The sequence below is a fragment of the Oculina patagonica genome, chromosome 8, assembly GCF_052425735.1.
Source record: "Oculina patagonica isolate OP01 chromosome 8, crgOcupat, whole genome shotgun sequence".
NCBI classification, from domain to species: domain Eukaryota; kingdom Metazoa; phylum Cnidaria; class Anthozoa; order Scleractinia; family Oculinidae; genus Oculina; species Oculina patagonica.
In genome coordinates this window covers 31,955,542-31,969,302 of record NC_135765.1, presented here as the reverse complement: position 1 = coordinate 31,969,302, position 13,761 = coordinate 31,955,542, and the positions used below count along the sequence as shown (strand labels likewise).

The following is a 13,761-nucleotide window of genomic DNA, read 5'->3' as shown; positions in this document are numbered from 1 at the left end:
ACGATCTTACTGGATTTATTATACTGAGCTATTACAAACGCAGAATTGCAGTTCGTTTCCGCTGGGAAATTTAAAAATAATTTTAACGAGGCCCTTGTCGTCTTAGCACAGTTTCAGCGTAAAAGAATGTTTATCTACTACATAATGTCTGAGAAAAAAGCCGTCAAGTCAAGTACTGACAAAAATGACCAATAGTTCATCTTGTCAAAATTAACTTAACACGGGGATCATAAACGGGCGCTGTGTATCTGTCAGCTCTAAGCATACTTTCATTATCTTTATATGATCAAGCATTAGCTAAATGACACGAGGAAATGGATAAAATATTTAGACTGTTTAGACAGCACAGGATATTTATAATTTGAAGTCCCGAAAGAAGGAGGAAAATTGGTCTGACAGTTGCTTTCTCAATTCCATTCTTGATTGTTTTGGTTCGTTTCGCAGTATTATCTGTAACTGGGAATTTCATTGATAGTTTAAAGTTGTTGATTAGCATATTATTGAAGTGTGTTTTAATTGCGCTTGAGACGGGTCAAAGTTTATACCTGCCAATGCTCATATTTACTTATAAGCTAAGAGGTGGTGTTGAAACTAGAATTCGGCATTATATTACCGGTTTCGTTTAGTTATAAGGTGGAAATAAAGAAAGGACAAGGAAAAGGACAAATAGTTTACCGAGCACCGCACCCTTGAAATGGAGGGAGACACAGAGCCTAACCCAGACAAAACGTTATCCTTTGGAAGCCAATCAGGCCTCAAAAAGAGGAAAATTATATTGATAGTTGTCGCCGTTCTTGTTGTTGCAGTTTCAGTGGCTCTCCTGGCTTATTTCCTCACAAGGAAATCAAGTGTAGAGGTAGAACTTCAAGCTGGTGTTGTTCGGGGAAGGCAAGAAGGAGAAGCACTTGTTTTCAAGGGCATCCCTTACGCAGAACCGCCGAGCGGAAAACGACGCTGGAAACCCCCGGTTCCTTGTGGAAAAGACACTTGTTGGAGTGGAACATTTGACGCAGGTGAATTTGGAAGCATTTGCGCTCAACAAGATGTGCTTGGCACGACGGGTGACGCTGAAAAAGTCCTTGGAAGTGAAGACTGCTTGTTTATCAACGTTTGGACCCCAAAGGAAAGATCAAAAGGTAAACTTCTACCCGTTCTTGTCTTTATTCACGGTGGTTTCCTGTTGTACCTGTCTGGCAACTGGAACGGATTTCATCCCTCCCCGGAAATGGTCGTCGATATGAACATTGTGGCAGTCTCGTTCAACTACAGGCTCAATGCGTTTGGTTTTCTTGCTCTGCAGTCGCTGGCAGATGCTTCAACCACAAATACTTCGGGGAACTATGGATTTATGGATCAAATTTTAGCATTAAAATGGATCAAAACAAACATTGAGAAATTTGGCGGCGACCCGGAATCTGTGACTCTGATGGGATCGAGCTCAGGGGGTACGTCTATACTGGGATTGCTCGCCTCGCCTAATGCGACTGGACTTTTCCATGGAGCGATTGTAATGAGTGCCTCGGCCGTTTTTAACAAGACATGGGAAGATGCAGCTGCTGACAATGAAATATTTCTAAGAAATGCTTCGTGTAAGAGACACAACAATGACTTCGAAGCTGAGCGACAGTGTTTGTACAAACTGAGTCCCAGACAAATTCAAGATGCCATTCCATGGACTGAGTACCCAAACTGGCGAATGGATGATCTATTGGAGCTGCCAACGAACGGTCGCTTTGCTGGGGCAGTTGCAGTAGTTGACAAAACTGTCGTGTCAGACCCACCCCTTGTTGCTATGGCAACTGGAATGGCCTATGATGTACCGCTGATCATTGGAACCACTGCGCAAGAGAGTGATATAGCCCCGAGTGTGGTCTTCAACAACACTGCTTTTGTGGAATATCGTGCTCGCGTTAAAAGCAGGCTGGGTAGTTTTGGTTTCAATTCAAGTAAAGTGGATATGGTTCTGAACATGTACAACAATACAGATCTTCAATTCGCATACACATCTATGGTATCCGACCTGCGAACCACTTGTCCAAACAACGAAGTAGCGAAGAATGCATCTGAAGGTCTAAACAGCCCTGTCTACCGATACGTGGTAACCAACCGTCCTTCGAATCCCGTCACCGGCGTATTCGGTTTTCCCTCCACGTTTGCTTTCCACATGTGGGACCTCCTGGCTTTTTTTGGCTTCCCGAGTGAGGTTGGTTATGAGCCGTCAGAGAAAGACAAGAATTTCATGAAAGATCTTAGAAGAGAATTTGGCGAATTCATCAAGAAGGGAACTGTGAAAAAAGAATCGTGGCAAGAGTATCCAAGCAAAACAGCCCTGTTCACAGACAGTGGAGTGGAAGTTCCAGCTAAAGAATACCACAAGGAACAGTGCGACTTCTGGTTAGAGAATGGATTCTTTTCCTACGCCTGGATTAATTAACGAACTCAGTAAATAGGTTTCGATGTAGCTGTTTTCAGAGCGTTTTTGATAGCTCTTTACCAAGTCAGAACACCAAACATTAGAAAAATAGTTAAACTGTTGACATAGATTCCCAAGATAAAAAGTCTATACTAAATAATCAATCGATGAGTCATTTGACATATAGCGGAGAAATAGACCTTCTACTAATTAGAGACGTGCTCTTGTCAGAAACTTTAAAGTAACAAAAGATAATTGTTTAAATTTCTGTTCAGTAAGCTTTATGGTAGAAGTGTATTTAGAAATATTACACTATTTTCTAGTCTTGTTAGTTGCGTTGACCTCGGCTTAGAATAAAGTTTATCTTATAGCTAATACCAAGCTAATCCCTCATTTTCTCTTGCTAATACAGGATATCTTGTCGCTTTTGTAAAAAAAAAATTCTTGTAATAACAACTTTAATATAAGTTGCAAAACCGCCGCTAACAAATAGTTTTTTTCATCCTTACGGATTAAAAGTTTCCGCCTAGAAAGAATTCTAGCTTGCAAGTAAGTTCACGTTTGGGCCAGGCGCGAGTCGCGAGGCGAGAGAACGAGAACGAGCTCGTTTACGCGACTTCGCGCGTGTTAAGTGCCCAAACGGGCTAAAAGAATTCAAGTGTTCTAACTTTATCCGGAGTAAGTGAATACCTTTTAAGGTTAAAGGAAGCAGTAGACAGTGTCTATGTGTAACTTTACACACTAGGGCATCAAATTATCCGAAAAAGAAAGCGCTGGGCAAACTTTTTGGACTCGATTAACAAGAAACGTAACAAAACTATTCTTGATAAGGAAACTTGCTATAAATATTTGATTACAGGCGTTATCTGATCCAGACTAGAAAATAATAAGTACTCATTTTCACTCTAATCATGCTAGGAATTTTCAGTATGCTTTTCCTTACTGATGTAGTTAAAATTCAAGCCCTAAACAGCTACGCGTAACCCTATCTACTCTTAAATTAAATTGAACAACGATGATCGAGGAGATGGAACATCCCGGGCTATAAAGGAAAGAAAATATAAAAAACACTAAAAATATACATCGGAAGGGTAGTATCTTACAAGGCCATGAGGAAGACTAAATTTTTGGATACTTTTAATTAAAAATTAAGACCACCCTTTCACCCCCCTTCCTAGCCTGTGAAGTTTTTGAGCGCGCGTTGGGGAAACCCAAAACGCGCGAGACGGCCACGCGAGGCCTTCTCTCTTTCCCTCACGTGGCTGTCTCTCGCCTTTCGCGTTTCCAAATACGCGCCCAAATCTACACAGGCGCCTGCTACGCTAGCCCAGTCCCTGAACTCTCCCTACCCCCGCCCTACATAGGGGTTGTGGGTTCAACCCCTATATAAAGGCGCGCGTAAAAGAGAGTTCAGGGACTGGACTAAGGCTACCCCCTATCCTTCCTATCTAAATATATTTTATATTTTACATTTTTATTATTATATTTTTACTTTATTTAAGTGTCAGGGTATTTAGCTAAATTTAATTGGGAACACTAAAATAAATATACAAATATAAAAATACTAATTGGGGAACAGACGAGAAGATACAACGCGCGCATAACGCGCGCAATCGCGCGGATATATCATTGGAAGTCTGGGTACAAATTATTGACCAATCAGGTGCGACCACGATGGAGTGCGCCAACACTGAAAATGAGCTGCGGTTCACTTCCTTAGAACAGAGAGGGAAACAGAAAATTAAGGCAAAACATCGGCCGGTGTCAGTCAGAAAATGTGTAGTTTCGGCCAACTTTTTTCCTCTTTACATTTAATTTTCTTCAGCCTGGAACTCAAGATAATCGGTGAGTCCTACAAAACTAACAGATTCACTTTTTGCGGCCTTACGGCCAGGATTTCGAACTGAATCGAACATAGAGTTAATCGATGACGTGCCTGGTGAATCATAATTCGTCTTGCAGGGGTTTCCAGCAAACTTTCGGCATCAGAGATTGAAAATCATCTAGAAGAAGGCAAGAAATTGCTAGCTACTGGACAGTTAAGTGATGCATTAGGCCACTATCATGCAGCCGTTGGTGAGTGGAATTTGTTGCAGTAAAATCGTTTGTAAATTGAACCTGCAATTGGTTTAATTTTAACTTGTCTACGTGATGTCAATTTTACCGGTTAGAAAAATTCTCTACATCACATAGTTTTCAGCTGTGGGCATTAGTAAGACTTAAAAGAAAAAAACAACTATTTTTAGAAATCTGAATTTACTTTCCAAAACAATAATCAAATTCTAATATTGGTGTTACCCGATCGTTCCTGATCATCTGGGACAAAGTTGAATTTGTTTATACCGGCGAATGTAACGTAACGTTTCGTTTTAGAAGCTCGGTATACATTAGAGATGTTTCTAAAACAGATAATATTTTTGGCATTGCTAGAAGAAAAGTGTTTTAATTTTGCTCAACGAATCTGCGCGCTGCGCGTAAGTGTGTCACAATTCGATACATCTCGAAATAAATCACATTATTGTTGTTATAGATTGTTGTTAAGTGACACCCGCATCATTTTTAAGCAAAAGCAGTTTTGTGGCATATATTTGAAATTAGTAGAGTAGTAAAAGCCTCAAATCGTTAGAATATACCCTGTTTCTTGCATCATCCTACCCGGGTAAAAATTGCGCGAAACATAATTATATGGCGACCAATAGAAACTTGCCAAGCTTTGTTTTATCAATTGATTTGCAAATAGCTTCACTTATGTACAGACATATTACTTTTGTTATAAAAACATTTGCACATCCTTTGTTCTCAAATGTGTTTTGCTACTATATTTTAAGATATCAAGTTATTCATTTTTATTTTCTTTTTTTTTTTTTCAGAGGGGGATCCAAATAATTTTTTAACATATTTTAAGAGAGCAACAGTATTTCTTGCCATGGGCCGTTCAAAATCTGCTTTGCCTGATTTAGACAGAGTCCTTGAGTTAAGACCTGACTTTTTTCAGGTATGATACACTTTCCTGGTTTTAGAGGGTGGTATTAGTGACCTTTAGATCAGAGCAAAATTTAGTGATATTGTGTAAACCAGCTTTTAATAAACATATAGCTAAGATAGAAATTAATTTCCAGTAAAAGAACCAACTCACTTGAAACTGAGTGAACATTTGCATTGCCAGAAAGAACAAATTTACTGGCATCTATTTTTTTAAAAAAATTTCAATTCGACAGTGCTTATTTTGTTTCCCTTTGGGGTGGAAGGGGAGGTACTTAAATTTAACGAGTATTAAATTTGACCGAGACAAATTTTAGCGAGCACTAAATTTCGCAAAAAGTTGTAGCCGCTAACAATAGTAACCTTAAGGTACATTCCCAGAGCCCTCACTCCTCCTTGTTGTTGACCAAATGTATGACATATGGCTGGTATGAGATTGGTATGAAATGTGATAAACAAGAGTATAATCACAAGGTTTGAAAAGTCACACTTCAATGTACTCAATCTCATACTCATACTCCAATCCTAAGGTCCCTGTTTATGGTAGGAAGGGATGTTAGTGAGATGATTTTACACTTCACTTTTTTTAATCTCAAATCCATGTGCTAGGTATACCTTCGTTAGTCACCTTCAATTAAAGTAAATTGACTTGTTCTCATTTGTCCTGAAATTATTCATAAAGAAGGCAAGGCCCAGAAGCTTAATCATTGTTATAAACAAGTTTTGGTTTTTTACAATAAAATTTGATTGAATACAATATTTCGGCTCTATTACAGAGTCATAGACATGTGATGTTAAATTTTACAAGAGGAAACTTAAATATCTAAGGCATGTAGATGTTACTCAATACAGTATAGAAATATTGGTAATCAGAGAAATAATTCTAACTCTCTGGAGGCTTTGAGTCCTTCATTAATGCTAGGCTTAAGGTTCTTGATATGAAAGGTTTCCAGGAACGCTAATTCTTGTAATAAACCAAAACTTGGTTTTTACAATGATTACGGTAAGCTTTTCGGCCTTGCCTTCTTTATGTTATTTTCTAAATTGTCAGATGGCTCCGGATTCTGAAATTAATCGTTACATAAAATCCTTCTTCTATTTTCTTTTATGTGTGGAACACTCATTTTTGCACCAGTCATACATAACCCTGGTTTTGATGCTGTTCAAAAGACCCCTGAAGAGTCTTAACTGTGAGAATTGGACTTGGCTAGAACGTACAGCCAAAATATGACAATGAAAGAATGAAATAATAAAATATGTAGATGTGTATTTTTTGTTAAATTTTCTCATAAATCATAGACTTTAAAAACATGGGAATTTGATGGGTTATGGCCTGTTTTTGTTTTAACAGGCACGGTTACGACGAGGAAATGTTTTACTTAAACAAGGAAGGCTAGATGAAGCACACATTGATTATGAAGCAGTGGTAAGACAGTGCAATGAGCATTTAATTACTGAATCACAAATAGTATAACTTTGAAAAATAACATCTATGATAAAACAACCATAGCATGAAGTAAAAACATGTCTGGTTTGATTTTGTATCATGGTTGTCTGGGACCTCTGGATCCAAGGCACTGCACCAACCATCATGGACATCACTGTCAGACCTTAATGATCAGTTTACGATTTTTTTCAGTTACGCAAAAGTCCAGATAATCCTGAAGCATTGCAACAGGTGTGTAATTAACATGTTTTGTGAATAGAAGAAATGAAAAATTCTTCCATTTTCAGTTTTCTTTATTTAGTTATGTTTTGTTTGTCCTTTCAGTTAAGTGTCATAGAACCCATCAAAAGAGATGTTATAGAAGCGAGAGATGCTGTTAATATGGGAGATTACCCAAGAGCTATAGAGTTATTAGGAAGAGCAATAGAGGTAATATATTACGTGTGCAATATACTTCTCTTATTAATCAGGTTTGAGGTCGTATAATTTTGCAAGAAAAAGTTTTTCCACCATCAATTTACGTTAAAACTCTTTTTCCTGTCAAAAAAATCAAATGTTGGAGGTATCTTGTTTCTTTTTCTTAGGTTGCCCCATGGGATACTGAGCTAAGATTAATGAGAGCTGATTGCCATGAAAATATGGGAGACTTCATAAGTGCAATTTCAGACATCAAGTAAGTCTGACAGACAGTCTTGATATTAAGTAATTTTGAATGCTACAATACATTGTACTGATAACGAGATAATTTAGATAATTATAAATTTGCTGTGTGATCTATGAACTGGTTTTCAATGCAGCCAATATTTAACAACACAACAAATATTTTTGACAATCAACATGGCAAAATGGTTTGGGGCATGGTCTTGTCCTCCAGAGGTCCCAGGTTTAAGTCCTTCATCCTGCCAATAGCTTCATTTTCTTGGTAGTCCTGAGTTCAACTTTCATGCTTTTCATGCTTTGTAAATAACCAACTTTTTAGCCTCCTGCCAAAAAGTGTTTTGTTTATTTTGAATATTTGTGCCTTTTTTGCCAACTGCTGTTGGTAATAAGTATTTTGTCATATTTTATTTCAGGCCTACCACAAAACTTATACCTGACAACACGGCAGCTTATCTTAGACTCAGTGAATTGCATTATGAAATGGGAGAATTAGAGGATGCACTGAGGTAAGTGAACTTTACTTTTTCAAGGCTTTCAATAACAGCTAATAACATTTGAAGTAGGTGGCTCTCAGTGTGTGATATCTGTCAGAGAGCAATATAAGAAGCTGAAAACATCTCCCCTCCATAGGGAACTGTACATTTAGTTTCACCACAGTCAGCATACCCGATGGAGCTTTGACGGGTGTGGGGCCTTTTTAAAAGCCCTGCCGTGTTTTAACTAAACTGGTTAAGTTTAAAACGTATGTGGGGGATGGTGTAGAAGGTCAAAGTTGTTGCTCAAGTAAACACAACAACCTTTATTCAACCAGGATTCAACAACATGGAAACCTGAAAATTACTCTCTCTGATGACCGGTTTCAACTTGTTATGTGACTAAATGCTTTGTTATGTGATGGTCACACAGTTTCCCACTACAATGGGGGGAGGGGTGGGATACATTACCTTCTCTTGTTCAAAGTAAAGGCAATACTTTGTGAATACATCTAACATGCAAAGCTTTCTTGTCATTTTTTTTGCAGGTAGGATGTTATCATGTTATATTCCATGTACATTATTCAGTTTTTGATTTGTTTATGCAAATTTCAGGGAAATTCGAGAATGTCTCAAGCTTGATCCTGACCACAAAGAATGCTTTCCTTTCTATAAGGTTTGTGCAAACAAAAATTCTCTTTAGATAACATGACTAGATGTAGAGAATAATTAAATCTCTAAGTTATTTTGATGAATGGAGGTTACCTATCTCAGCCAAGGAAATTGAACTTTATGTTAATTACCTCCCATAGTAATTAATAAATAAATGTTTGTCCTTCTTTTTCTGTGTAGAAACTTAAAAAGTTGAATAAACAGATGCAAGCAGCTCAAGAATTGATCAACCATGGAGAGTAAGTTGTGATCAATATTAATGTGCTTTAATTTTTTTTTTTTTGGTCTTCTTTTGTTTATTTGTAAAGCAAGTTAAGAGCCTGTCTCATCTTGCATCAATTCTAGCACAAAATTTTGGCTTCTGTAAGTAAAGGTAACTGATTTTCATTCCACCGAGATAGGATGCATGTAGGTTAAATCAATTAGTTTTTCCAGTTTGGCAATACATTTGTTGCTAGCCAGAATTTGTACACCTAGTTGGGGTGGGGTGCATGGGTTTGATCATGTATTAGACTATGCATGTCAAAGTGCCTCTTTGAGTACTTGCAGTGCCTCACTCCCCACCAAAGCACATGAATTGGAAGAAGGGTATTGTTGGGGCAAGCTGACAGGGATGGCGGAGCCGGGGGGGCTGGGGGGGCTTTAGCCCCCCCCCCCCCCCCCCCCCCACACACACACACACACACACTTTTACAGAAAAAAAAATTAATAAGAGAAGAGTCTTTTAAGCCCCCCACTTCAAGTCACTAGTTAGCCCCCCCAGTTGGGAAAATGCTCCGCCGTCCATGGCTGACAAATCGCAGGGGAATTAACCAGTGATAGACCAGCATCCCATCCAAGGGGAGTAGCAGTACTTCTAATCACTTCTTGTTACATACAGAAACCAGAGTGTGAAAAGCCCCCTCCCCAACCCCCTGTTTCTCACAAACGTGTACTTGTAAACTTGTTATCTCATGCACGTTAACAGTGGTCTAACCAATGATAATATTATCTGACTGTTTTACAGATACGAAGAAGCGTTGTCCAAACTAAAACAAGCGCTCAAAACAGAGTCTAAAATCCCTTCTCTTGTGGGCAAGGCAAGACGACAGCTGTGCCACTGTTACCTCAAGGTTAGCAACTAAATTGTTTTCTCATTTTATTTTAATTCAGATTCAAACACAGAATGTAAGTTATTTATGGCCACAAGTTGACTTTGAGTAGAAGCTGTTCAGCTTTTTCATTGGCCTTGACCGCAATTTCCTTTCAGTGACGTCACCGGAACAAACAGCCGTATCAGTCATGTCACCCAAAGCGGATTTCGTTTCTCTTTACCGGCTTGGCACGAGAAAACGGAGGGCTCTAGGAACATAGGATTTTTGAATTAATTCGAATTTTTTTGATTGGCTGTTTGGAACAAAGAATTCCTAAACGGAAGTCGAAAACGTAACGACTCTCTCATACGTTCTTTTGAAACGTCATGACTACATACATGAAGACCGGAAGTCCTAGAAACTAGGACTGGGGATGAGAATGGGCAAAAGTTGACTAAGGCTGCAGTCTTCTGCAGAGCTGTTGCTAGGTAGCATGACTTACCTGATGACGTATTAGCCGACGTCATAACACTTTGGAACGCGACAGATATCTGATTGGATGAACCACATGTCCCTGAACTGCTCACATAACTCTTGTTTTAATATGCTTCTTTTTTAAAAGTTATTTGTTGTATTTTTCAGCTTAATAATCCCAGCGATGCTATCAAACAGTGCAATGAAGCGTTGAAAGTTGACGAAAACGATGTTGACGCATTGTGCGACAGAGCCGAAGCACACATACTGAATGAGATGTATGATGAAGGTACGAAAATGTCGTTTTCATTTCTATTTACCAGTGCCCTTTCGTTTTTCTACAGGAATTACCCTGTGACGTAGTTGTAAAGGTTCAACGTTTTGCTTTATGTTGGTGTCCTTGTTGCTTGGCCAATCAAGAAGGTTCAAAGCAGCATCCGCACGTGCGAATAGCTCGTGCGACGATGAACAATTTGATTGGTCAGGAAGTTTGAAAAGCCAACAGAAAACAAACAAAATGTCAAACTTATAACGTGGTGAGTCATGGCGCGCTGTGCGCCCTTTAGTTTTCGCGGGTCCAATTTTTTACCGCGTTTACTCTCCTTAACAGACGCACCAGGATAGAAAACAGAGAGTGCTTGTAATCTGCTTTAATCTTTTAATAGATTTGATTGTTTATCCACAGCTGTAACTGATTACCAGAAAGCGAAGACTATCAATGAACACTTACACAAGGTAGGCTGATAAGCATCTGTCGTCTCCTTAAAAATCAATACATTATCAAGCAGACATGTGATGAGAATAAAGAAAATTATCAGCTAGGAGATATTGTCTTGACCCAAATTCTCAGAACTAACATTAAAAAAATTTGTGAGAATAAGTAAGACAATTTGGTATCCGCTATAGAGAAAGTCCTTAGTAGCGAGAGTTAGAGCAGTTTTCAATTGAGTGTCGAAAGTAATTTGCGTTTGCTTTGGTTTTGCATTACTTCGCTCTGTGATTGGCTTCAAAATCTCGCGCCACTTTCTCAGCCAATCGGAACTTAAACCAAAAACAATCGTGACTCGCTCGCGCACGTTTTCCCGCGCTTCGAGCCAGCTACATGTATTTGCTTCGAGTTTTGATTGGTTCACTGGATTGTCTGTGTCGTTTGTGATTGGCCAGTGTAATTACTTTGGTTTTGGTTTTACTCAATTGTAAACTGCTCTATTTTCAGTAACTTATTCGCCGGGACTTCAACTCCTGTCCGTAGCGAGGTGTCCGCAAGGCGGGAGTTGACTGTACGAGTTTTTGGTAGCCAAGTGGCTAAAGTAGCTGATTGTTGTCTGGAAGGAAGCGAAGAGTTCAAATCCTGTCCGACAAGAGAACTCAGAATTGTTTCCGACTGCAACTGGCTCGTGACATGGCTATTATTCTACCGACAGTATTAACAAACATATATAGTGACTTGTCTCGCATTTATTCTTAATAGTTGTGTACTTTATAAATTGATTTTAGGTTCAAGAAGGTCTTGACAGAGCACAAAAACTACAAAAGCAATCACAGAAGCGGGATTATTATAAAATATTAGGATTGAAAAGGTAACGCTTTTAAGAGGACATAAGTTTTTTGTGTCGTCTCCTGGTTTTTAACTAGATTGTTCAGTTTATTGGATTTTAATTTAAGGAAATTCTTGTCTAGTTGATAAATATTACTTCACATATTGTATAGAGTATTTATTAACAGTACGTCTAGCCCCTAAGAAATTTGTTGTTTCGTTTTTTAGGACAGCAACAAAGAAGGAAATTTTGAAGTCATATCGTAAGCTAGCTGTACAATGGCATCCTGATCACTATGAAGGTGATGATAAGAAGAAAGCCGAGAAAATGTTCATTGACATCGCTGCTGCTAAAGAAGTGCTCACTGACCCTGGTAGGAAAAGTTTTTTGCTACGTATTTTGCTTAAAAATGATAAAAAATAATCGATTCCTGTCCGGAGAATTTATTGAACCCGCGTTTTTTTTAAGCGGGGTGGCTAAGCAACATGACGTCATCTAGTGACGAAAAGCTGACGTGACACTGTCATTCAGTGCGCTAGCGGTTTCCTGATTGGTTATTATCGTTGGGAACTGTTTGAGTGATCCCACGAAATTTGCCGAAAAAAGGCTGAGTGGTTATTGCTTTGTAGCCCTGACCAAACGGCAAGGCAAGTAGACGCAAGTTGAAAATTGCGTCTCCGTTTGGCCAGGACTTGCGCGCACTTACGTTGACCTGCGTACACTTGCATTTGCTTGAGTTTTGTTTGGTCGAGATCAAATTTGAACCGTTTGGCCACCCAACGCAAGTTAACGTATTTTTTGCAGCAGTTTACTTCAAATACTGAATTGCACCTCGTAGCATTTTAAATGGCTTTTTGCAAACTTGCGTGCACTTGCGACTAAACTTGCGTGTCCGTTTGGCCACCAAACGTAAGTCTGTACGCAAGTTCAACTTGCGATTACTTGCGTTCACTTGTGCTACCGTTTGGCCAGGGCTTAAGGAAATGATTAGTACGGGTTGCTGAAAGGCGCGCGGGGGAGGGAAGTGGAGGGGGGGGGGGGGGGGGGAGCAGAGTCCCGAAGGTGTATTGTGGGGGAAAGGGAGTGTGGTCAGTTCTTTTACGGACTTATCTAACTGTTCTCTTTTTCTCTCTTTCTTTTTTTTTTTCAACAGAAAAACGTGCAAAATACGACAGCGGTGAAGATCCCCTTGACCCAGAAGCACAAAGCGGTGGCGGCCATCACTGGCATCAAGGCGGGTTTCCATTTGGAGAAGGATTCCAGTTCAAATTTCACTTCAACTAAATATTCTTCACACCAGCAATCTTTAGGTTTCAATTCTAGTTTTTGTCATTGCACTGACTAAGGAAACAGCGGGAAAAATATATTATAATTTATTACAATTATTATAATTGATGATAGTTGTAATAATTATAATTATAACAATCTCGGGAAGTCGTCTAGCTACTTGGTTGTTTTGGTCAACAAACCACAGCTTGGAGTTTCGTAAGAATTTTTAAAACAGATGGTTGTAGGATCTGACTCAGCTAGAGAAAATAGCTTGTGGCGATGAAAAGCAGAATTCTTTCCTTTTTCTTTTGGTAAACCAGACACTCTGAGGAGATATTAAATTGTAGTCCAATGTTAAATTTTGCGTTCCTAATTGTACAGAACGGTCTATCAGACCTGGCGCCCAAAAAATTTCAGTTGTATTTGCTAAGTACATTAATTTTCTTCGATGTTATACCCATGTTAGGGGAGTAAACGGAGGCGAACTTTCTCTTCATCTTTTATGTAAAAGCTAAAACGGTGATAACATACAAGCTTGGAAGCTGAAATCGAGTACTGTATTTTAACTGACGATGTACATTTTTTATGCGTCACAACTTGTCGAAAACTATCCCATGCCCCGATGCAAATTAAAAATACTGGACATGTATTTAAAGCTGTGAAAATCCACCTTGTCGGGTATTTTAGAATAAAAAAAGAGAAATATAGCGTTGTTGGAGTTTATTTTCTTTGCTTTCTACACGTAATCGTGAAATGCAAG

At 38.9% G+C, this 13,761-nt stretch overlaps 3 protein-coding genes across 4 annotated transcripts in view; 2 read left to right on the top strand and 1 right to left on the bottom strand.

The window, feature by feature from the left end:
- Positions 1 to 13,761, bottom strand: part of LOC144664404 (intraflagellar transport protein 81 homolog) — a 117,768-nt gene that overhangs the window by 21,151 nt on the left and 82,856 nt on the right. The window lies entirely within an intron of this gene.
- On the top strand, positions 487 to 2,788 carry LOC144662312 (para-nitrobenzyl esterase-like). Its single transcript, XM_078523096.1, has one exon. It carries the CDS (start codon positions 695 to 697, stop codon positions 2,432 to 2,434), a length of 1,740 nt encoding a protein of 579 aa, XP_078379222.1. The 5' UTR covers positions 487 to 694; the 3' UTR covers positions 2,435 to 2,788.
- On the top strand, positions 4,106 to 13,706 carry LOC144663668 (dnaJ homolog subfamily C member 3-like). The gene is made up of 16 exons (XM_078524683.1): positions 4,106 to 4,258; positions 4,376 to 4,489; positions 5,284 to 5,408; positions 6,747 to 6,821; positions 7,035 to 7,073; positions 7,167 to 7,271; positions 7,427 to 7,515; positions 7,916 to 8,008; positions 8,591 to 8,651; positions 8,828 to 8,886; positions 9,654 to 9,759; positions 10,363 to 10,483; positions 10,880 to 10,929; positions 11,692 to 11,774; positions 11,960 to 12,105; positions 12,886 to 13,706. Exons 1-16 carry the CDS (start codon positions 4,189 to 4,191, stop codon positions 13,014 to 13,016), a joined length of 1,467 nt encoding a protein of 488 aa, XP_078380809.1. The 5' UTR covers positions 4,106 to 4,188; the 3' UTR covers positions 13,017 to 13,706.

Coding starts and splice junctions, on each gene's coding strand:
- LOC144663668 (XM_078524683.1), top strand. CDS start 4,189: ATGTGTAGTTTCGGCCAACTTTTTTCCTCTTTACATTTAATTTTCTTC. Junction 6,822..7,034: donor ACATTGATTATGAAGCAGTG/GTAAGACAGTGC, acceptor GATTTTTTTCAG/TTACGCAAAAGTCCAGATAA. Junction 11,775..11,959: donor AAAATATTAGGATTGAAAAG/GTAACGCTTTTA, acceptor TTCGTTTTTTAG/GACAGCAACAAAGAAGGAAA.
- LOC144662312 (XM_078523096.1), top strand. CDS start 695: ATGGAGGGAGACACAGAGCCTAACCCAGACAAAACGTTATCCTTTGGA.